The 24,444-nt window shown below is 53.7% G+C and overlaps 1 protein-coding gene across 5 annotated transcripts in view; it reads right to left on the reverse strand.

Annotated features, from left to right (window-relative positions):
* Positions 1-24,173, reverse strand: part of TPM4 (tropomyosin 4) — a 36,649-nt gene extending 12,476 nt beyond the window's left edge. Inside the window, exons 1-6 of one of the 5 annotated variants that reach the window (XM_064381694.1) lie at positions 23,974-24,173; positions 14,928-15,053; positions 8,336-8,469; positions 4,309-4,426; positions 3,044-3,114; positions 2,026-2,101 (exon numbers count right to left, since the gene is read on the reverse strand). In XM_064381694.1, coding sequence (XP_064237764.1) covers positions 2,026-2,101; positions 3,044-3,114; positions 4,309-4,426; positions 8,336-8,469; positions 14,928-15,053; positions 23,974-24,087 — 639 coding nt within the window. In that variant the 5' untranslated portion in view covers positions 24,088-24,173. Of the gene's footprint in view, positions 1-2,025; positions 2,102-3,043; positions 3,115-4,308; positions 4,427-8,335; positions 8,470-8,999; positions 9,351-14,394; positions 14,603-14,927; positions 15,054-23,973 lie in introns of those variants that run through there. The other 4 variants (XM_064381695.1, XM_064381696.1, XM_064381698.1 and 1 more) reach the window with 4 other exon arrangements.
* Between the last annotated feature and the right edge of the window lie 271 nt (positions 24,174-24,444).

Here is a 24,444-nt window from a genome sequence, read left to right on the forward strand (position 1 = left end):
ACATCCTAGTATCAAATACTGCCAGGACTGGCACATAAGGGAAACCAAGGCAGGGGGATCACTTGAGGCCAGGAGTTTGAGATCAGCCTGGGCAACATGGTGAAACACTGTCTCTACTAAAAAACACACACACACACACACAAAATACAGACATGGCCAGGTACAAGGCTAGTACTAGGGACACAGCTCTGAACAAGATGACATGGTCCCTGTCCTTACAACTTACAATCTAGCAAGGAAAGCATGCAATTAATTGAGTAATTATAATAAATGTAAGAAATCATAATGCCAGGAAAAGTAGTAGACAGGGCTACACAGCAGAGAAATACCTCACCTAGAGGAGAAATCAGAGAAGGCTTCTCAGAAGAAGTGACATTTAAGCAGAAGCTCAAAGGAAGAATAGGAGGCCAGGCACAGTGGCCCATGCCTGTAATCCCGGCCCTTTTGGGAAGCTGAGGTGCGAGGATCACTTGAGCCCAGGAGTTTAAGACCAGCCTGGGCAACACAGTGAGACTGCACTCTACAAAAAACAAAAACAAAAAACAGTTTAGGAGTAGTGGTGCATGCCTGCAAGTCCTAGCTACTCAGGAAGCTGAGATGGCAGGATTATTCGAGCCCAGGAGTTTGGGGCCTGCAGTGAGCTATAATCACGCCACTGCACTCCAGCCTGGGCAGCAGAGCGATATCTCATCTCTAGGCTGAGCGTGGTGGCTCATGCCTGTAACCCCAGCACTTTGGGAGGCTGAGGTGGACAGATCACTTGAGATTAGGAGTTCAAGACCAGCCTGGCCGACATGATGAAATGTCTCTACCAAAAATTATAAAAATTAGCCAGGCATGGTGGCTCACACCTGTGATCCCAGCTACTCAGGAGGCTGAGATGGGAGAATCACTTGAACTCGGGAGGAGGAGGCTGCTGTGATTCAAGATGGCACCACTGCACTCCAGCCTGGGTGACAGAGTGAGACGCTCTCAAAAAAAAAAAAAGGATGAATTGGGGGTTTAACATGCAAAAAAGGAAAGCCACACCGAGCTGAGTGAATAGCAGGTGGTGGCTGAGGTGGGAGGGTCACTGGAGCCCGGGAGTTCAAGACTGCAATGAACTATGATCGTGCCATTGAATTCCAGCCTGGGCGACAGAGTGAGACTCTGTCTCAAAAAACAGGCGGGGTGTGGAGGTGACGGGAGAACAAAACATGTCTGTGAAACTGCAAAAGCAGGAACAAGAATGAGGAAGAGAAGAGGCTGGGGAATTCAGTGGGGTTCGGCCATGGAAGTGTGTCCTTTGTTCCTGATACAGTTGCCATGTAGTGACTGCTTTGGGTGCTGTTTCAACCTAAAAAGCCCAGTTCCACCTCTGATCGTCGTTGCACCTTTGAGATGGTTTTTCTGGAGGAAGCAGGGAATCAGGTGAGAGGGAGGCTCTGTATTTATATGACTATGCTCAGATCTCCCTAAAAGGAGCCTCGTGTTCTGTTTGTTTATTTGTTTGTTTTTAAGACAGAGTCTTGCTCGGTTGCCCAGGCTGGAGTGCAATGGCATGATATCGGCTTACTGCAACATCTGCCTCCTGGGTTCAAGCGATTCTCCTGCCTCAGCCTCAAGTAGCTGGGATTACAGGCTCCTGCCACCACGCCTGGCTAATTTTTGTATTTTTAGTAGACACAGAGTTTCATTACATTGGTCAGGCTGGTCTAGAACTCCTGACCTTGTGATCCACCCACCTTGGCCCCCCAAAGTACTGGGATTGCAGGCGTGAGCCATCCCGCCCGGCCACCTCATGTTCCATCTCTATCCTCCTGAGATGGAGATCAGAGATGGTGCTCAGACCTCATGGAAGAGGACACCCAAGACTGCATGAGAAATCTAGCTCTTTCTGTAGGGGAAAAACCCTGGCTGCCAGGCACTAACGCTACTGTTAAATAAAGGTCAGATTCCCCATACCCTGACATGCTCCCCCATCCCTCGGGGGAAGAAAAGAGCCAAGTCAGGCAAGCCCCCCTCCAGCTCCAGCCAACCACCAACCTTTTCAGATGCAGCCTCCAGCGACTTCAGATTGTTAGTAACATTCTTGAGCTCTTCTTCCAGGTCACCACATTTTCTGCACAAAGACAAAGGATTTTTGTGTCTTATCTTCCCTTACAGCTGGGCAATAGCAATCGACCCTAAAAGAAATTTTCGAAACGAGAAACCTACACAGCCCCGGGGGGGGGGCCCCAGAAGGAATGTGGAGGAAAAATGTTAATGGATTTTTCTGCAGTGCAATGCTATGTGCTTATCAAAGCCCTATCATACCAGGCAGAGGCGAGGCCGCCCGAGGAGTCTTTGGAGGGCTTGGAAAGCACTCCTGGTCTCCTGCCAAGGGTGAGGCAACACCGACCTGTGAAATCTATGATTGATGAGCCTGACTCCGGAAGGTGTAAGAATGGGATCGAGGGCAGGAGACGGGCAGACAGCAATGAGAGTTTGCATGGGACACGCCAGGAAGGAAGCCCAGAGTGGATTTGTGAAACCAGATCTCTCTCCACACTCCAGGATGCTCTGTGGGCTGAATTCCTCGCCCGAGGCCAAGAGGGCAGGCATTTTGCTTTTTCAGCGCTCGTGGGATTCCTGTTAAGCTTCTCACCTTCCCCCCAGGAATGTGCCTCGGCCAAACACTGACAGTAGGAGCAAGGCACTTAGATACGGATGGGGGTGCCTGCCTTCTGAAGCAGGTCAGGGTTGTGTTAAGATGGCACAGCCCCCTGAGATATCCTCTCTGGGAAAATGGGCTTCACTGCTGCCTCCTGTCTCACTCCTATTTCCCCATATCTTTGCGGAAAGGGTCAAGACGTGGGCGGCGCTTACCGCGGCAGTAAGAACAGTCACCACCTCTCTTTGTCATGGAAGCCAAGAGAAAGGATGAGAGGATGAGCCATGAGCTCCCGACGCCCGTCCACTTGAGCAGAGGCCCTGGTCAGAGCCAATTCCCAGCACAGCCAGCTCCCTCCCACTCCACCCCGGGAGCTGAGCCAGCCTCGCTCAGTCCTGTTCTGCCACTCACAGTTCAGACACCTCCGCACGCTCCTCTGCCCTCTCCAGCTCACCCTCCAGGATGACCAGTTTCCGAGCTACCTGCAGAGACAGAAAGGCCCAACTAAGTCCGATCCCCACCAGCTGTGCACTCTCCCACCCACTGCAGAGAGCCCCCACGGATGCCCCACCCAGACCCCTAGATCAGCTGCAACATGGAGTTTTCTGCTGGTCCTGTTTTTTAAATTTTTTTGAGATAGAGTCTCTCTCTCTCACCCAGGCTGGAGTGCAGTGGTACAATCTCGACACTGCAATCTCCGCCTCCCGGGTTCAAGCGATTCTCCTGTCTCAGCCTCCCGAGTAGCTGGGATTACAGGCACCCACCACCACACCCGGCTAATTTTTGTCTTTTTTGTAGAGATGGGGTTTCACTATGTTGGCCAGGCTGGTCATGAACTCCTGACCTCAGGTGATCTGCCCGCCTCAGCCTCCCAAAGTGCTGGGGTTATAGACATGAGCCACTATGCCTAGCCTTTTAAAATTTTTTTGACACAGGGTCTTGCTCCGTTTCCAAGGCTGGAGTGCAGCGGTGCGGTCAGAGCTGACTGCAGCCTTGACTTCCCAGGCTCAAGCGATCCTCCTGCTTCAGCCTCCCAAGTAGCTGGGACTACAGGTACATGCCACCATGTCCAGCTAATTATTATTATTATTATTTTATTTTATAGAAATGGGGTCTCACTATGTTCCCCAGGCCAGTCTCAAACTCCTGGCCTCAGGCGATCCTCCCACCTCGGTCACCCGAAGTGCTGGAGTTATAGGTCTGAGCCACCGAGCCTGGCCTTTTGCTGGTGCTTCAACTCTAAGAGCCATCCCGGGGCCTGGAGGAAATCCTGATTCTCTTACTCAGGCCCAAGGAGTGAGGCAGACAAGAGGCGGGAGGGAAGAGCCGAGCCATCGAGGCAGGTAAAGGAGGGGCTGAGCGTACACGGTCTGAAAAATCCACGGCTTGGGACCACAGTCCTCCATGTCTGCCCAATGGCGCCAAAACGCCCAGCTAAGGACACAAGTGAGCCGATCAGTTTTCCCATTACGTTAGACAAGCGTCCGCGGGACTTTCTGGCATCGTGGGAGACAGTTTCCTAGCCAAGTGGCTGTCTCTGGACAAACATATGTGCGCGCAGAAGGACAGCTGACCTAACCAAGAGCTTCCTCTTGTTGGCCCCGGCATCCCCGCTATCTCGGCAGATGCATTTCCTCCCGCTTCCTGCTGCTGCGCCATCTGCCAGCCCCACTCACCTCCTCGTATTTGCGGTCAGCCTCTTCCGCAATGTGCTTGGCCTCTTTGAGCTGCATCTCCTGAATCTCCATCTTCTCCTCATCCTTCATGGCCCGGTTTTCTATCACCTTCATTCCTCTGCAAGGAGCGACCAGGAGTGCTTTCACTCACACCCTTCCTCCACCCACCTCTCATCTATCTTCTTTTTTTTTTTTCTGAGACAAGAATCTTGCTCTGTCGCCAGGTGCCAGGGTAGAGTGCAGTGGCGCGATCTTGGCTCACTGCAACCTCCACCTCCCGCGTTCAAGCAATTCTCCTGCCTCAGCCTCCTGAATAGCTGGAATTACATGTGTGAGCCACCACACCCGGCTAATTTTTTTGTATTTTTAGTAGAGATGGGGTTTCACCATGTCGGTCAGGCTGGTTTTGAACTCCTGGCATCAGGTGATCCGCCTGTCACAGCCTCCCAAAGTGCTGGGATGACAGGCGTGAGCCACCGCACCCAGCTCTTTTATTTTGAGAGATGGTGTCTTACTCTGTTGCCCAGGCTGGAGTGCAGTGGTACCCAGAGAGCTCACGGCAGCCTTGACCTCCCAGGCTCAAGCGATCCTGTTGCCTCAGCCTTCTGAGTAGCTAGGACTATAGGTGTGTGCCACCACACCCGGCTAAATTTAAAAAAAATTTTTTTTTGTGGAGGTAGGGGTCTTGCTATGTTGCTGAGGTGGGAGGATCGCTTGTGCCCAGGAGTTCAAGGCTGCAGTGAGCCGTGACTGCGCCACTGCACTCCAGCCTGGGTGACAGAGCAAGATGGGTACTTTTTTTTTTCTTGAGACAGGGTCTCACTCTGTTGCCCAGGCTAGAGTGTAGTGGTGCAATCATAGCTCACTGCAGCCTTGACTTCCTGGGCTCAGGTGATGCTCCCACCTCAGCCCTTTGAGTAGATGGGACTACCAGCATGCGCTACCATGCCTGGCTAACTTTTAATATTTTGTTGTAGAGATGGGGTCTCATTGTGTTGCCCAGGCTGGTCTCAAACTCCTAGGCTCAAGCGATCCGCCCGCCTCCCAAGGGATTACAGGCATAAGCCACCGCACCCTGCCAAGACCTTGTGCGTTTAAAAAAAGAAAACGAAAGAAGAGGCTGGCCTGGGATAATGTGTCACTGATGCGTATCATTGCCGCCCGGCGCAGAGACCATATACTTCTTGCTGTCCAATAAATATGTCCATGTGGGGTGTCACCCATTCTCAGCTAAGTCTCAAAACACCCTCACGAGGGTGTACGAGGTCTCACCCTCAGCACGTGAGCAAGCTTGCTGGGGTATCTACTGCCCCCAAACCCCTTGCAGCACCCAAGAGATCAAAATGATCTGCCCAAGGCTACACAGGAAGTGCCAGTGGGAGAAGCTGACTCTACATCCCCCGCTTCAAGTATAGAATTCTTTCTACTGAGACACAGCAGTCTCTAACAGGGGTGTCACCAAAGCCCTCGGGACAACATGGTGGAAAGAAGAGACTGGCCTTCGCAGGCTCTCTTGGTTTGCCAAGATGGGAGCCCTCAACGTGGACACCCAGCCAGGCTGGTATGACAGTGACAGCAGCTAACCCAGGCCCCAGGCACAGCCAGGAGCGCTTGTGACCAGATCTTCCACTGCCCCATGGCTGCCCGGAGTGGCCACTCTCTGCCTCGATTCAGTGGCTGAAGCAGAGTCTGCTGTGGCAGCTTTTCCCCCTGCCCTGGTTGTTCCATTATTTGAGAAGAAATTTCCAGCTTGGACAACATGCGATCTCCAAGGTTCCCTAAGCCGGTTTCTAATCTCTGGTTAGCAGTCACCACAGCATAGTGAGAAATGCACCTTAAATAAGCCGGGCATGGTGGCGGGTGCCTGTAGTCCCAGCTTCACTCTGGAGGCTGAGCGGGGAGGATCGCTTGAGCCCAGGAGGCAGAGGTCGCAGGGAGCTGAGACAGCGCCACTGCACTCCAGCCTGAGTGACAGAGTGAGACCCCATCTCAAACAAACAAACAAAATAAAGAAATACATCTTTGGGAGGCGTTTATACTACAAAACCATGGTGGCTGGCTCAAGTGAGAACTCTGGTGTGACTGAGGGCAGACGCGATGATCAATGCTTGGGCCCACACCATTGCCACACAAGGAACTCCTTTTCCACCACACACAGAGGCTGCTGCTTCTGTGAATTACACAATCTACTCTCAGTCTTCCAGAGAGCCTGTGCCAAGGCGTGCCAGAGAATGATCCAGCTCCTGAGGAGAGGGCACCCTGCTGGTAGTTGGGATGCAGCACAGATGCCATGCGGGGGCGAGGAACATGGTCAGTTTCTTTTTTTTTTTTTTTTTGAGACAGAGCCTCACTCTGTCGTCAGGCTGGAGTGCAGTGGTGCAATCTTGGCTCACCGCAACCTCTGTCTCCCGGGTTCAAGCGATTCTCCTGCCTCACCCTCCCGAGTAGCGGGATCACAGGCACCCGCCACCACACCCCGCTAATTTTTGTATTTTTAGTAGAGACAGAGTTTCATCATGTTGGCCAGGCTGGTCTCGAACTCCTGACCTCAGGTCCTCCCGCCTCAGCCTCCCAAAGTTCTGGGATTGCAGGCATGAGACACCGCACCTGGCTCAGGGTCAGTTTCAAGTACATTAACCTTGCTGGTTTGCACCTGTCCCTGAAATAGCTGTGACCGTCCAAAAGCCTAAAGCCTACCTGAGAACTCCACTAACAATCACCTACACATCCCAAGTTTCCTTTCCTCCTTTCCACAGTATCCTGAAATTTTTTTTTTTTGAGACGGAGTTTCCCTCTTGTTACCCAGGCTGGAGTGCAATGGCGCGATCTCGGCTCACCACAACCTCCGCCTCCTGGGTTCAGGCAATTCTCCTGCCTCAGCCTCCTGAGTAGCTGGGACTACAGGTGCACGCCACCATGCCCAGCTAATTTTTTGTATTTTTAGTAGAGACGGGGTTTCACCGTGTTGACCAGGATGGTCTCGATCTCTAGACCTCGTGATCCACCCGCCTCGGCCCCCCAAAGTGCTGGGATTACAGGTGTGAGCCACCGCGCCCAGCGAAATTTTTTTTTTTTTGAGACAGGGGTCTCACTCCTTCAGAGGCTGGAGTACAGTGGTGTAATCTTGCCTCACTGCAGCTTCAAACTCTCAGGCTCAAGTGATCCTCCCATCTCAGCCTCTTGAGTAAGTGGGATTACAGGTGTGCATCACCACACCCGGCTAATTTTTGTATTTTTTGTAGAGACAGGGTCTCACCAGGTTGCCCAGGTTGGTCTCGAATGCCTGAGCTCAGGCAATTTGCCTGTTTCCACCTCCCAAAGTGCTGAGATCACAGGCAGGAGCCACCACACCTGGTCTACTCTGAAATTTGGTGTCTCAGGAACACTGAGAAGAGGCACCATGGCTTTCAGAGAAAATACGAGAAGCAATGCTTTGCAAACCAACCACCACAGACAGTCATACCTGCAGTCTCACATCTGTCCATTCTGTCTGCCTTTCTGTCTGTTGGAAGTTTCTTTTCATGGTTACCATTAGGATAAATGCCCCGCACCCCTTTTTTTTGACATGGAGCTTCACTCTTGTTGCCCAGGCTGGAGTACAATGGCATGATCTCGGCTCACTACAGCCTGTGCCTCCCAAGTTCAAGTGATTCTCTTGCCTCAGCCTCCCAAGTAGCTGGGATTACAGGCACCTGCCACCATACCTGGCTAATTTTTTGTATTTTTAGTAGAGATGGGGTTTTGCCACGTTGGCCAGGCTGGTCTCGAACACCTGACCTCAGGTGATCTGCCCGCCTCGGCCTCCCAAAGTGCTGGGATTACAGGCGTGAGCCACCGCATCTGGCCAAGGATAAACATCTCTACGCACGGAGTGACGGTTTACAAAGCACTGTCACGCATTTGTGGACAGGTGCATGTCTCTGTGACCTTGTTTACTTTCATGCCAGCTCTGGGAGGTCGGCAGCACGAGCCGATCCCCATTTTCCAAAAGCAAACATGGATGCCACCAGATTCAAAGCATCCTTACCTCTCACTCTCATCTGCGGCCTTTTCCGCCTCCTCCAGCTTCTGCAGGGCTGTGGCCAGTCGTTCCTGAGCCCTGTCCAGCTCCTCCTCAACGAGCTGGATGCGTCGGTTAAGGGCGGCCACATCACCTTCAGCCTGGGGGGGTTGGAGTTGCAGCCAAGTTAAGAAGTATCGGGCCACCCACCAGTGGGAACCTCTCACGTGTCCTGCCCTCCATTAACCCGATTTCCCCATCAAAGCCCACCGAGGAGTCCGGGCCATAAGTAATCAACACTCGTACCAAAATGTCAGTATGATCTTCCCTGAAAATGTCCGGGAAACATTCACCACTCAATAGCAAAAGGCGAGTGTCCCAGTACAAGACAGGGAGTTGAGTCAACGCAGGAGATGAACATACCATGTGCTTTGAGATCAGTGTCAGTGCCAGCCCCGCCAGCAGCTCACAATAGACCCAACGTTAGGCTAAGACCTAAGATAGGCTGTTCTCTGAAAAAGGCGCACAGTGTTACAATGTAGAGTTCTAGGGCTCACTGTGGGATTCCTAGAAAGCAAGGCCATGAGCGACCTGGCTCATCGTGTCCCGTGAGTTCCGCTCCCATTCACCGGAACGGCAAGATAAATCCAAGAATATGAAGCCCTCAGTTAAATGTCGGCCACGCAATTACCAAGGTGGGAAAAGGTGGGGCAGCCTCGTTGGAATTCCATCCTTCCATCAGCCTGGCTGAGAGATGGCAGGACAAAAAGATATGAAAAGGGAAAGAAAAGTTGGTTGCAGGCATGGGAGACATACCCCAACGGTATTACTGGCTCTTTGAGGTGTTTTTACCTACAAGAAAGGAAATACAATGGGAAGCAATAAAGCAGGAACTCCAGGGCCAAAAAGTGCTGGGCCGGAATCCCCTGATTTGTCATTTTCTTTTCCTTTTATTTTTTTGGGATAGAGTCTCTCGCTGTCACCCAGGCTAGAGTGCGGTGGCACGATCTCGGCTCACTGCAACCTCCGCCTCCCAGGTTCAAGCAATTCTCCTGCCTCAGCCTCCTGAGTTAGCTGGGATCACAGACATGCACCATGCCTGTAATTTTTTGTATTTTTAGTAGAGTCAGGGTTTTGTCTTGTTGGCCAGGCTGGTCTCAAACTCCTGGCCTCATGTGATCCACCCGCCTGGGCCTCCCAAAGTGCTGGGATTACAGGCATGAGCCATTGCGCCCGGCCATACTTTGCCATTTTCTTCTTTTTGTTGTTGTTGAGATGGAGTCTCACTCTGTCACCCAGGCTGGAGTGCAATGGCGTGATTTTGGCTCACTGCAATCTCTGCCTCCCGGGTTCAAGTCATTCTCCTACCTCAGCCTCCCAAATAGCTGGGATTACAGGCAGCCACCACCACCATGCCTGGCTAATTTTTGTATTTTTAGTAGAGATGAGGTTTCACCATGTTGACCAGGATGGTCTCGAACTCCTGACCTCAGATGATCCACCTGCCTTGACCTCCCAAAGTGCTGGGATTTACAGGCATAGCCACTGCACCCAGCTGCTTTGTCATTTTCATAGCCACGTGGTGTTGGGAAGGTTGCTTCACTGTCCTGGCCCTCTCCATCCCAAAGCCTGGTTAGTTACAGGACTGCCTTGAGGCTGTAACTCCAGGATGTGGCGCTGCTTATCCCCAGCAGGTGGGACTGCCATGGTTTTATTTTACTGCAATTTCATCCTTACACATCGCACCCATTTTACAGGTAGAGAAACTGAGGGGCCCCACCAGGGGAAGTGGTTTTGTTCAGAGACTCAGTTGGTAAGATATGAATGGCCTCTTTTTTTTTTTTTTTTGAGACGGAGTTTCGCTCTTGTTACCCAGGCTGGAGTGCAATGGCACGATCTCGGCTCACCACAACCTCCGCCTCCTGGGTTCAAGCAATTCTCCTGCCTCAGCCTCCTGAGTAGCTGGGACTACAGGCATGCGCCACCATGCCCAGCTAATTTTTATATTTTTTAGTAGAGATGGGGTTTCACCTTGTTGACCAGGATGGTCTCGATCTCTTGACCTCGTGATCCACCCGCCTCGGCCTCCCAAAGTGCTAGGATTATAGGCGTGAGCCACCGCGCCCAGCATGAATGGCCTCTTAAGACCCATCCAGGGCTCTTCCTTGTCAGAACCTGTCCCCTAGGTCCTGCCAGGGCTTCGAGGCCAGGCAAGTTTTCCAGTGATGCCCACTCTTCGGAAGGAATATTGAGAATAGGTCAAACAAGCCTCAATCGAGGGGAAAAAAGGAAGCCACACTAGCTTTTTCCTATCAAGGCAAATGAAGAATCCCTGAATTGGGAAGGCTATCAAAATTATTAGGAATGCCGGGTGTGGTCTCACGCCTGTACTCCTATCACTTTGGGAGGCTGGGCAAGTGGATGGATCACATGAGGTCAGGAGTTTGAGACCAGCCTGGCCAACATGGTGAGATCTCGTCTCTAATAAAAAAACAAAAAATTAGTTGAGCGTGGTGGCAGCGCCTGCAATCCCAGCTACTTGGGAGGCTGAGGCAGAATAATCGCTTGAATCCAGGAGATGGAGGTTGCAGTGAGCTGAGATTGCGCCACTGCATTCCAGCCTGGATGACAGAGTGAGACTCTGTCTCAAAGAAACAAAACAAAACAAAAAAAAACGGCCAGGCGCGGTGGCTCACGCCTGTAATTCCAGCACTTTGGTAGGCTGAGCTGGGCAGATCACCAAGTCAGAAGTTCGAGAGCAGCCTAGCCAACATAGTGAAACCCCGTCTCTACTAAAAACACAAAAATTAGCCGGTGTGGTGGTGCACCTGTAGTCCCAGCTACTTGGAAGGCTGAGGCAGGAGAATTGCTTGAACCTGGGAGGCGGAGGTTGCAGAGAGCTGAGACCACACCACTGCACACCAGCCTGGGTGACAGAGAGAGACTCCGTGTCAAAAAAAAAGAAAAAATTATTAGGAAACCACTCCCTGTCCTTTCCCCTTAAGTTCATATGGGGAAAAAAAAGAACAAGGTTAACGTGGCTGAAAGACACGAGTCAGGAAGGCTTCTCAGCCCCAGACTCCTAGAAGCAGACCCGCACTCCCACAGGTGTTTCTGATTGCAGCGTCCTCTGAAACACCAATACGGACAATCCATGAAAACCACTGATGAAACTGTCTTAAGAAATGCCACTCAGGCCTTCCCATGAATGGGTGCCTTTCATTCTTTTTAATTGCGTAGATCTTAACTCCTCCTACCACCTTCAGTAACTGGGGCAGGAACTGATGTTGCAAAAAAAAACGCCACCAACACCATTATCCAATTCCAGGACATTTTCATCACCCGCCAAAAACAAACAATCAAAAACAAAAACCGCGCACCTATTAGCAGTCAAGGAATTGATTTGAAAGATCAAACAGAGGGGCTTGATTCATGAGCTGTCTTTTAAAAAGTGAGTAGCCCTTACGTGGGAAATTCTGAATCCTGGCAGCCAGCGCTTTTGGCAGATTTTCAACTGTCTGGAGCTGAGAGATACACGCGTATCTATACACGCATACATATATATATATTTTTGAAAAACTGCTAGTCACTGCCAGTCATTTTGGGTTCCGCCCCTTCCTGCAATCAAAGCCTTCCACAGGCTACAAAGGATTTCCCTTATAAGGTAAAAGAGGCTTGCTAGATACATGTGGCAAAGGAACAGGAAGATGTCAGTTAATCACACAAAAATCTAAACGAAACCAGCTGTCGGGAAACAGGCCCAGAAGTCTACCACATGCCGGCTCCTGGCTTATTCTACAAGAGTGAGAGGTTTTTTTTTTTTTTTTAACCCACCCCTGTTCTTAGTTCCTTTTGCCCTGGGAGAGGTTCTTTCCTCTCCCAGACAGAGAGAAGCATCCTTTGCTTTTTCAAGAACTTTTTGAATTTTTGAAAGTCTTCAACTTTCCAAAAAACATCTTCCCTCCCAACTAGACCGTCCCACTCCTAAGTCTTGGCTTGCGGCTGAGGGCCATTTTGAAGCCGAGTTAATTGTCCTCCAGCGAGATGACTTGGGATGAGATCAGAGGGAGAGCTGTGTCGGATAAGTGTGAGAAAGAGGCCAGACCGGCTACTGAATGAGGCTTACACCGGGTTTCTAAGGACTCTTCAGGCCAAAGCAATCCTTACAGGATTAAACGCTTCAACCAGGGCCCAGGCTGCGGCCCCCATCTGGACCCTTCCCAGACCTGGCAATTCACACCACCAATTCCATCTGGCCAGGCACCTATTGCCCCTCTAGGGCCCCCACCTGAGCCTTAACACTTACTTAGCTTTCAGGGCTCTTGGGCTTCAACCTCTACCCGCACTGCCTCCCCCCAGCCCCCCACACCATACCACTTTCTTGCCTCTGAGTCTGTGCACACTCACTTCTCTGGTCCCAGTAAACTTACTTATTCTATAAGACCCTGCTCAACCTCCATTTTGGAGCCTCCTGTGTCATGCTCCCATAACTGCACAGAAAACCCGTGGAATGCAAATCTCACTTCATCAGTGAGTCAGTTCCTCTGTCTCCATTTGTCTGTGAGCTCTTCCCAGGGTAGAGGGAAGGCACAGAAAACACAATTGAGGCCGGGCGCGGTGGCTCAGGTTTGTAATCCCCACACTTTGGGAGGCAGAGGTGGATGGATCACTTGAGGCCAGGAGTTCGAGACCAGCCTGGACAACATGGTGAAACCCCCGTCTCTACTAAAAATACAAAAAAAATGCCGGGCGCGGTGGCTCACGCCTGTAATCCCAGTACTTTGAGAGGCCGAGGCGGGCCGATCTCAAACCTCAGGTCAGGAGTTTGAGACCAGCCTGGCCAACATGGGGAAACCCTGTCTCTGAAAACAAAAAAACAAAAAAATTAGCCGGGCGTGGTGGCGCACGCCTGTGATCCCAGCTACCCAGGAGGATGAGGCAGGAGAATCGCTTGAACCCGGGAGGTGGAGTTTGCAGTGGGCTGAGATCGCGCAACTGCACCCCAGCCTGGGCGACAGAGCGAGACTCTGTCTCAAAAATAAAAACAAAAAACAAAACACAATTGAGCACTTACAAAGCACCAGGCTCCACGCCTGAGATTTTACTCCTGGGACCCTCCCTGCTACTCTGAGGGGTCGGCATTCTTATCAATCCTATAGGCTCACAGATGGGGGAAACAGGTCCTAGATTGTAAATACCAAGTCATGCAGCTGGTAGGTGGCATGAGATGGGACCAGAATCCAGATTTGTCCCCAGCCCCTGGCGGTGCCACCATCTGTCCCGAGGGACAGCCAGGGGATGATGCTGAGGAGGTGGTGAAACTCCCTCCTATTTCAGACCCATTGTCTGTCTTGGGCCCCGCGACTCCTAGCGGAGGCGCACTGCAGGCGCTCAAACGATCGCGGGTCCAGGGCCCCGCGGTAGCGTTCCCGGGGCCTTCTGGAGGAAGGCAGGGTCCCGCCGCCCAGGTTCCCGCAGGAATCAGCTGGAGAGAGAAAGGCGGGCGGCTCGGGGCTGAACTTCCGCCACCCCCCCCACCCCGCCAGGAGCAGACACGTCGCCGCCGCGCCCCTGGAAACGGTCGGGGAAGTCCAGGCAGGAGCTGGGAAGCCGCGACAGAGGCGAGAAAGTGCGACCCCCTCCCCAGATCCCCGGACCGCCGCCGAAATCCCGGTCGGCCGGTCAAACCCAGACAATAGAAGCTCCACGTTTCCATCCTCACTCCCCACCCCCAAGTCCGGCCGCGGGTTTCCCTCCGCCCGGGACCCCGGCGCCAGCCCCAAGCCGGAGCCTGCACGGTGCACCCCTCCCGCCGCTCCACCTCTCCACCCGGAGATCGCGCACCACCTCGGTCCCATCCCCCATTTCTTGCGCGGCCGGCCCCGCCCGACCGAGGATGCGGCGCCCCCTCCCCAGTCCCAGGCACAGGAGGGAGGACGGAGGCGGAAGAAAGGGGTCCTCGGCGCGGGGAAGCGGGTCCGCGATCGGGGCCCGAGGACTGCGCGAGGGCGCGCGGGCAGCAGGGAAGAAAGGAGGGCGCGCGGGGGAGGAGGCTGCGGGCGCAGGGCCGGGGCAGGGGCGCTCACTTTCTCGCGCCGCTCACGCTCGCCGTCCAGCTCCCGCTGCAGGCCCTGCGCGCGGTCTTCCGCCTCGTCCGCCTGCTGCTGCAGGGCCTGGATCTTGCGTTTCACCGCCTCCAGGGAGTTGAGGCCGGCCATGGCGCGGAGGCGCAGAGGCGCACGGGCAGCGGCGGGCGCTCGGCTAGGCTGGGCTCGGCTCGGGCGAGAGCTGCACGGCCGCGCCCCGGCCCCCCAGCCTTTGCCTGCGCGGGGGCCGCCCCCGCCTCTCCCCGCCCCCCGGGCCGGCCGCCGTCGGGGCGATGAGGTCACCCGGCCGGGCCGCCGACGTCAGCACCGCTGGGGGAGGGCCTGACGTCGGCACCGCTGGCCACAGCTGCTGGAAAGTGCCCCTTTTCGGGACTTATTTGGAGAAAGCGCCGGGAGGCGCCGCCTCCTCCTCCTCCTCCTCCTCCTCCTCTTCCTCCTCCTCCTCCTGCGGCGCTCCCCGCCCACCCAGCCGCCCGGCCCCGCCGCGGGCTCCCGCATCCCTGCGCTCGTACGTCGGAGGCTTTCTTCTCCGTGAGCTCCAGCTTCTCCTGCGCGTCCTTCAGGTTCTCGGAATATTTGTCCAGCTCGTCCTCGGTCCCTTTTAGTTTCTTCTGGAGGTGCGTCAGCTCTTCCTCCACCTGGGGACGACAGAGCAGGGGACGGGTCAGCCTGGGGGCTGGGGCACGTCCCCGAGGTGCAGGGGTGCCCACCCATATTCACAAGTGCCCTGTCTCTCTCAAGGCCTCAGCTTCCTCATCTGTAAAACAGGGGTTACCATAGCACGCACCACACCATCCATGGTTACCTGATAGTAGGATTGTCACATCGTCCTTCCCTCGTCCTGAGGACCAGCTGTTTTAGCCTTATTGGGGTCCCCAGAACTCTAGGGAAATCGATGACAGCTTTTGGGAAACTGAAGACGCCACACGCTTTCCAAAAATACACACATTCCAGTTTCAGGGGTGCAGCCTCATCATGACCTGGGGTTAAGCAGTCTTATTCTCCGCGCCTGGATCCCCCCACATCCCTGTCCCCAGCCTTTCTCCCTTTTGTTCTGACCTCAACACGGGCAGCCAGAGAAACTTTCTAACAAATACATCTGTCCTCCCTCTGCCTAGAACCTGCTATGGCTCCCTATGGCCCAAGGCAGTGGTTTTCAGACTGTCTCACCAAAATACTCTGAAGGGCTGAAGGGCTCAGATCTAGTGCCTTATTTCCGGGCTTTCGAGGCTTGGCTAGAAGAGACTCACTGCTACAGGATCACTTTCTTTGAAGGCTCAGGTTAAGTCTTTAAATGTTTTTTGCATTTAGGCCATGTTCATTTTAATAAAATATCCCCTACTTTCCCTAAATTTTCAGTCCTCTGTTTATCCCAAGACTCTGCCCCTATCCTCCCACCACTCCCAGTTTGAGAAGCTCGGGTCTATGGGACACAAAGCACAGCCCCCATCACCTCTCATCTTTGTCACCCCCCTGCCACACCGATCAAGAGCCGACTCAAGAAGCCTTTCCTGTCACCTCCAGGCTCTAACTCCCTCCCTGGGCCCCCAACTCTGGATTAGGGTGATCATATCCAGTTCATGCCTGGATCTGAATTTTTTTTTTTTTTAAAGTCTCGCTCTGTTGCCCAGGCTGGAGTGCAGTGGCATGATCTCAGCTCACTCCAACCTCTGCCTCCTGGATTCAAATGATTCTCCTGCCTCAACCTCCCATGTAGCTGGGATTAGAGGCACACACCACCACGCCCAGCTAATTTTTGTATTTTCAGTAGAGATGGGGTTTTGCCATATTGGCTAGACTAGTCTTGATCTCCCGACCTCAAATGATCTGCCTGCCTGAGCCTCCCAAATAGTTGGGATTACAGGCGTGAGTCACCACACCAGGCTTGGATCTGTCTTTTGCCTCAGATCGTTTGACTCATCTTGTTCCTGCTCCAGGGTGGGCAAGCAGCCCCCACTGAGCCAAGCTTCATTCTCCTGCTTCCTCCCCACAGCAGGAGGCTCAGAGAGGTGGAATGACTTTCCCCAGGTCACACAGCACAGGGTTTGAGCCCACGTCTTCTGAAGATAAGCCTATTATGAACTGAATGCTTGCTTCTGCCCCCTCTCCAATTCATATGTTGAAGCCCTCGTCTCCATGTGATGGTAATTGGTGACGGCAGCCTTTGGAAGATGATGAGGTTTAGGTGAGGTCTTGAGGTTGACCCACCATGATGGGATTAGAGCCCTCATGAGAAGAGACCAGAGCTGGTTTTCCTCTTCCCATGGGAGGGCACAGCAAGAAGGTGGCCGTCTGCAAGCTAGCTAGAGAGCCCCCACCAGACATGGAATCTGCTGGCACCTTGATCTTGGACATCTAGTCTCCATACTGTAAGCAATAAATGTCTACTATTGAATCCACCAGTCTGTGGTGTTTGTTATAACTGCCTGAGCTGACGAAGAAGAAACCCTTGATCTTGGTCCTCACACCAGGCCAGCTTTCCTTCCTCCCTCTCTGACTTGCGTCTCTTCTCTTTCTTCCTGAAGAAGGTATGTTTAAAAAGCTGTTGTGCCTGTGGCTCCAGCTCTCAATCCTCTCTAGGTTACAGGCTCACCCCTGAGAGGATGTGCAAAATGTACCAGGTGCCCCGTGTGTGTGTGTGTGTGTGTGTGTGTGTGTGCATTATTATTAATATTTTATTTCTGAGACTGAATCTCGCTCTGTCACCCAGGCTGGAGTGCAGTGGCGAGATCTCAGCCCACTGCAACCTTCGCCTCATGGGTTCAAGCAGTTCTCTGCCTCAGTCTCCCAAGTAGCTGGGATTACAGGCGTGCGCCAGGTTTTTTGTATTTTTAGTAGAGACGGGGTTTCACCATGTTGACCAGGCTGGTCTTGAACTCCTGACCTAGTGATCCACCCACCTCAGCCTCCCAAAGTGCTGGGATTACAGGCGTGAGCCGCTGCACCCAACCGTATGTGTGCATTTTTGGCTTTTTTTTTTTTTAGATATGGTCTTGCTCTGTCTCCCAGGTTGGAGTGCAGTGGTGTGATCATAGCTCACTGCAGCCTGAACCTCCTGGACTCAAGTGATCCTCCTGCCACAGCCTCCCAAGTAGCTGGAACGTGTGAACTCTTAAAAGGCCGTATTGAAGCCTGGCCAATATGGTGAAACCCCGTCTCTACTAACAATACAAAAATTAGCCGGGCATGGTGTCAGGCATCTATAGTCCCACCTACTCAGGAGGCTGAGGCAGGAGAATTGCTTGAACCTGGGAGGTGGAGGTTGCAGTGAGCCGAGATTGCACCACTGCACTCCAGCCTGGGTGACAGAGCGAGACTCCATCTCAAAAAAATAAAAAAAAGAAAAAGAAAAAAGGCATCCAGGCTTCCCATCTTGGGGGCTGCTGGAGGATGGGGTGGAGGCTGGCAGCTGGGGTTCAGCTGAAGTCACTGAGGTGACCTGCAAAGGTGTCTAGCTGAGGCGCTGCAGAGAGCAGGGAGGGCTATTCTGTCTGAAGTCCCCAGGAACGTCCCAAGCCCAACCCAGGGCTGCCTGCAGATCAGGGCAAAGTCAGAGTCTATAGAGCCTGACCTTGACCTCCAGGCCGGGACCCTGGTAGCCTGACTCCACATCCCAGCTCTGTGACCCCCGTCCCCTTTTCTGGCCTCAGTTCCTTCATCTGCAGAACAGAGAAGCCTTGACATGCTGGTCTCTGAGCGTTCCAGCAGCTGCTTTTGAACCTCTGCCTTGACTGAGAAAATGGGCCAGTTTCCTTAGAGACGTTTCATAGGTCAGCCCTGACCTACAGCGTCCACGTGGCTTCCTTCCAGATCTGCGGATCACAGCATTTACCGAGTGCCAACTGTGTGCCGAGCACAGGGCTCTCCTAACGTGTAGGAAGAGGAAGAGCAAATCCGACAGCACCGGGCTTATCAGGATATGAAGACGGTTTGGGTGTTTTGTTTTTGTTTTTTTAAGATAGAGTCTCGCCGTGTTATCCAGGCTGATCTCGGACTCCTGGTCACAAGGCATCCTCCCACTTCAGCCTCCTGAGTTGCTGGGACAGCAGGCATGAGCCACTCCCCCTGGCTGGTTGGGAGTTGTTTTGTTTGTGTGGTTTGGGGTTTTGACTACTTTTTTGGGGAGAATGTTCTGGGCAAGAACAGGTGAGGACAGGGATAAAGGCAGCAGGGGGCTATCCGGCACTTAGAATGTGTTGGGTGCGTTACAAATATACATATTTATTTTTGAGGTAGAGTCTTGCTCTCTTGCCCAGGCTGGAGTGTAGTGGCACGATCTCGGCTCACTGCAACTTCCGCCTCTCAGGTTCGAGTGACTCTCTTGCCTCAACCTCCCTAGTAGCTGGGATTACAGGCTCTCGCCACCACACCTGACTAATTTTTGTATGTTTTGTAGAGACAGGGTTTTGCCAGGCTGGTCTCGAACTCCTGATCTCAGGTGATCGCCCCACCTCAGCCTCCCAAAATGCTGGGATTACAGGTTTGAGCCACTGTGCCCGGTCAGGGCGTGTTACAAATATTGTCTCTGGGAGGTCCCATACTACAGAAGGGCAAACAGAGTCTCTGAAAGGGGAATGGACTCGCCTGACGCCACACAGATGAGGGGTTTGAATTTTTGTTAGTCTGATTCCAAAGCTGGTTTGCTTGACTTCTAGACCATGCTGGACCCACTGCTAAGAATGACTTTCTGCTTTTCACTGGGAGGGCTTCTACTGTCCCTCCATGCCCAGTCCCAAGTCTCCCCCACCCTGGTGGCCTGCTCTGCTGCCCTGAGCAGAGCTTTCACCACCCCGTGACTCTCCGAGCCTCTGTCCCTCCCTTTGGCCCACAGCTGACCTCTGAGCTGGAGGTGTTCATAGTCTGACTGTTGCCCTCAGCCTGGGGTTCCTCGGGGGTCAGGTCTGGGACTGAGGCCGCTATGGGAACACTGTAAGAAGTGTTCGGAATGACACCGCGTGTTCTCACTCATAAGTGGGTGTTGAACAATGAGAACACATGGACACAGGGAGGGGAACATCACACACCGGGGCTTGTTGGGGGATGGGGGGCCAGGGGAGGGATAGCAGGACGTGGGGGATAGGGGAGGGATAGCATTCGGAGAAATGCCTAATGCAGATGACAGGGTGATGGATGCAGCAAACCACCATGGCACGTGTGTACCTAGGCAACAAACATGCACGTTCTGCACGTGTACCCCTGAACTTAAAGTATAATTTTTAAAAAAGCATTTGGGATGAATCAGTGACAACTCCAAACCCTTCAGTGGTAGGCAGTGGGTATAAAAATAGGTGAGCCTGTGCTGGGTGTGGTGGCTCACGCCTGTAATCCCAGCAGTTTGGGAGGCCGAGGCAAGCGGATCATGAGGTCAGGAGTTCAGGATCAGCTTGACCAACATTGTGAAACCCCATCTCTACTAGAAATACAAAAAATTAGCCAGGTGTCATGGTGCGCACCTGAAATCCCAGCTACTCAGGAGGCTGAGGCAGGAGAATTGCTTAAACCCAGGAGATGGAGGTTGTAGTGAGCTGAGATGGTGCCATTGCACTCCAACCTGGGGGATAGAGTGAGACTCTGTCTCAAAAAAAAAAAAAAAAAAATTAGATCAGGCTCTGTGGCTCATGCCTGTGATCCCAGCACTTTAGGAGGGTAAGATGGGAGAATCACTTGAGCCCAGGAGTTCAAGACCAGAATGGGTGACATAGTGAGACCCTGTCTCTACAAAAAATAAAATAACTAGCTGGGAGTGGGGGTGCTTGCCTATAGTCTTGGCTACTGGGGAGGCTGAGGTGGGAGGATCGTTTGAGCCTGGGAGTTCGAGGCTGCAGTGAGCTGTGATTGCACCACTGCACTCCAGCCTGGGCAACAGAGTTAGACCCCATCTGTAAAAATTAAATAAAAAATTTTAAAAACTGGACATGCACCAGGTTTCTTTCCATCTACCCAAATTCCATATGCCAGGCACACGCTAGTCTACAGAGCCTTGCTGTAAGCAGTCATTGTCCCTCTGCAGGCCTCAGTTTCCCTGCCTGTAATATGATTGCCTTAGTCCCTGCAAATGGGGCCTTGGGGCGGGGCTGAGGCAGGATGTGGGGTCAAAGGCCAGTGGTGGAGGATATTGCTGCCCTGGGAGGGGAGCGGGGTAGGCAGGAAGCGGCCGGGCTGGGTCTCTTTGTCCTGTTCCCACACTGGGTAGGCAGGGCCAGAAATCAATGCTTGGCTGCCCAGTCCCCCAAGGTCAGGCTGGCCCAAGAGTCGCTCTCTCTGGCCTCCTGCAGCGTCAGGCACTCTAAGTGCCTCTATTCCCCGGCAGGACTGGCCATCGGCCCCCGTGGGGCTCTGGCTTCTGCTTGGGAATTCTGGGATCTTGGGTTCCGCACCTGAACGGCAGAAGGCATCATTTGTCCCCATTTCACAGATGGGGACACTGAGTGCTCAGAGACGCACAGGAACATGTCCTCAGTCATGAGGCTAGGAGGATCACAAAAACCAGGCTCCATGGCTCATGCCTGTGATCCCAGCACTTTGGGAGGTTGAGGTGGGAGGATCACTTGACTCCGGGAGTTTGAGACCAGCCTGGGCAACATAGTGAGACCTTGCCTCTACAAAAATTAAAATAACTAGCTGGGCATGGGGGTGATTGCCTATAGTCCTAGCTACTGGGGAGGCTGAGGTGGGAGGATTGCTTGAGCCTGGGAGTTCGAGGCTGCAGTGAGCTGTGATTGCACCACTGCACTCCAGCCTGGGCAGCAGAGTGAGAGCCCATCTCTAAAAAACAAAAATAAGTAAAAGAAGACTGACATACACAACGTATGTGCCAGTCTATGGAGACTTGCTCTGAGTCCACATCTACTCCAGTGGCCATCTTTGTGGGATGAAAAAGGCGTAATGAAAAGAAGCTGTCCTCACCTCCTTGGCCACACAGCGGGCTGGAGGCTTTGAGGCTTCTTCCCTTCTGAATTTGTGGCTGCCTTGGGAGATGAAGCTGTATCAGCCACTCACACCTTAGTAAGAATTAGAGCCATAAACTTGTTTCTCTCTGAATCTCTGGCTAAGTCCCTCATGGTGAGGGCTAAATGATGGATATAAGCTGGCCCAGCACAGGATGGATGTCTGTGTTTGCCAGGGAGGTTCATACAGAAGGAAAAGGGAGCTTGTGGCAGGGAACACAGGGGCGTGTTCCCTGTGACACAGACTCTTAGGGCAGCCCCGGGGCACTGGAGGCTGGGGAGGCCCAAAGGGGAAGTAGGGCGGGGCAGGAAATCAACCCACGTTTATTGAGCGCTTACTCTGTGCCAGGCGCCGGGCCAAGGGTGCCATCTGTACAGTCACCTCTAATCCTGTCATGGGGCGGTGAGGGAGGCCCTACTGTCACTTCCGCACCTCACTCATGCAGCCGTGGAGACACAGACAGGCTGGGGCGTTTGCCCCGGAGCACCCAGCGACTGAGCCATAACTTGAACATGGCCAGTCTGAGCTCGGAGCTTTTGCCTTTAGCTGCCGGCCGGCCTGGCTCCTGGCCTGGGTGGGGCTGGACACTGGGTGCCACAGTCCTAGGTGCCTCCCAGGGCTTTATCTGAGACCTGGACGCTCCCCAGGGCTTGGCAGTTGACCTCCGGGTGGATAAGCCTTGTGGGGAACATGGCTCTGTGGGAGGGGACTCCTCCCTTCCTTCCTCCCACCCACTGTCCCCGCCTGCTCTGCCCCAAGCCATGGCCACGGCCTTGGGACCCTCGTTGCCAGGGTTCCCGGGACTCTAGTTTCTAAAGTTCTGGGTCTGTGTGGGCTCTTGGCTGCCAGGAGATGGGAAATGGCCTCCCTGTCCTCTGTCTGCTATGGGCCGCTCACCTCCCCCAGCCTCCAAGCTTGCAGCAGGGACACCCCCACATACACATTGAGATTCTCAGGCACACTCTCAACTCTGCTCCCATCCCGGTCCCCAGACCCCATGCAGTCAGCCCTGCAGCAGGTCTCAGCCCTGGGACCCCACCACACACTCACACGCCCGGCCACTCTCCTGGGCCGCTGCCCATGAGACCTCGGGGTCCCGTTACAGTGGAGACTTCCTGATCCAGCAGCACAGCATCACCTACACGCACACACAGGTCGACACAGCCACCCTCACATCCACAAGCACACGCACACGCCAGTCACTGACACACACTCACCCTGACAGAAACACACTCATCCACACACGCACCAATAGAAACACACACTCCTCATCCACACACCCCAACAGAAACACACATCCAAACGTGTGCACACCCACACACGCATGCCAGTAGAAACCCATCACCCAGATAGACATATGCCAATGCAAACATAGCCATGTCAACACGTACCTTCAATCACCATCACACCAACGTTTGCACAAGCACACACACAGCCAGCCTCTCCCGCCACCCTCATGGCCCCCCACCACCGACACACACAGACTCACAAACACACACACACTCTTTCACACCTTCCCTGCACTGCGGGCAGCATCCCGCACTCTCACAGCCCTCCTAGTACTCACTCGTTCTCACAGTCACCGTCACCCCTCCACACTCTCCTCAGCTGAAACATATGCACATGTACGGATAGACACGTACCACAGACACACACACAACTCATGTGCACACACAGAAAGGCGCACACAGATACACTCACAGACACACAGAGAACTGTTCAAACACACAAAAGTAGGTATACACACACAGACACACGCAGAAACGCTTAAACACAGATACACGCAGAGACACACAGAGAATTGCCCAAATACACCCAAATACGTGTACGCATGCTCAAACATGCAGATACAGAAATGCTCACATACACAGATGTACACACACAGACACTTGCTCAAACACACAGAAATGGCCAGGCGCAGTGGCTCACGCCTGTAATCCCAGCACAGGCGTGTGCTGGGAATTTGGGGAAGCACGGGCAGATCACTTGAGGTCAGGAGTTCGAGACCAGCCTGGCCAAAATGGTGAAACCCCGGCTCTACTAAAAATACAAAATTAGCCAGGTGTGGTGATGCGCGCCTATAATCCCAGCTACTCAGGAGGCTGAGGCAGGAGAATCACTTGAACCTGGGAGGCGGAAGTTGCAGTGACCTGCGATCTGGTCACTCCAACTTGCACTCCAGCTTGGTGACAGAGCAAGCCTCTGTCTCAAATATATACACACACACACACACCCCTGTACACACAACACACCCTATACACACATACACACCCAAACACACCCAAACCTGTACACACACACGCTAAAACACACACACAGCATGACCCCAACTGCCCTATCTAGTACACAACCTCCCAGCGCAAACGACGCGTCTACCTCCCTCACAAACGTTCTCACTCTCCCTCCCTGTCAGACTCCGTTTGTTCGCACTGGCCCTGCTGGGGGTGGGTCCGATCGTCACCCCCCTTCCAGCCCCGGGCCCCATCCAAGGAAGGTCACGGTCCCCTCGCTCTTCCTCGCCCAAAGCATCAGCCCCTGTCCTCCCCACCAGGGCCCCCCGCACAGAGAGGACGCCCCGCAGCCCGGCGCGGCCCAGCGGAGGGGGCTCACCTGCTTGCACTTGTCCTCGGCGGCTTTCTTATCCGCCTCGGCCTGCTCTGCGCGGTCGATGGCGTTCTCCTTGTCCAGTTTCAGCATCTGCATTTTCTTCTTGATGGCCTCCATGGCTGGGCGCTGGCGTGGGGGACGTGGGGGGCGCGGCGGGCTCTGTGGGGGCTGCGGCAGGCGGGGGCTGCGGCTGCGGGGCGAGTGAGCCTGGCAGGGTGGAGGAGAAGCCCTTATAGCCTCCCCGGGTGCACCCGCCCTCCTGCCGGGCGAGTCTTGGAGGAGGCCCAAGCCCAGGCCGGCCGGGCCAGCCGCCACTCGCTTGCCCGGGAGGACTTGGCCAGCTCACCGTGCTCCCCGCAGTCCTCGCCTTATTTGGACGTGGGATTTTCTTAAAGGAAGAAAAAAAAAAAAGGTCCTAGCTGTTTCCATTTTTAACCTGGTGACACAGGTTCCGCGTGGGCGTGTGGGCACGGC

The sequence above is a fragment of the Aotus nancymaae genome, unplaced genomic scaffold (genome assembly GCF_030222135.1).
Source record: "Aotus nancymaae isolate 86718 unplaced genomic scaffold, 86718_ANA_hifiasm-v0.15.2.pri h1tg000028l, whole genome shotgun sequence".
NCBI classification, from domain to species: Eukaryota; Metazoa; Chordata; class Mammalia; order Primates; family Aotidae; genus Aotus; species Aotus nancymaae.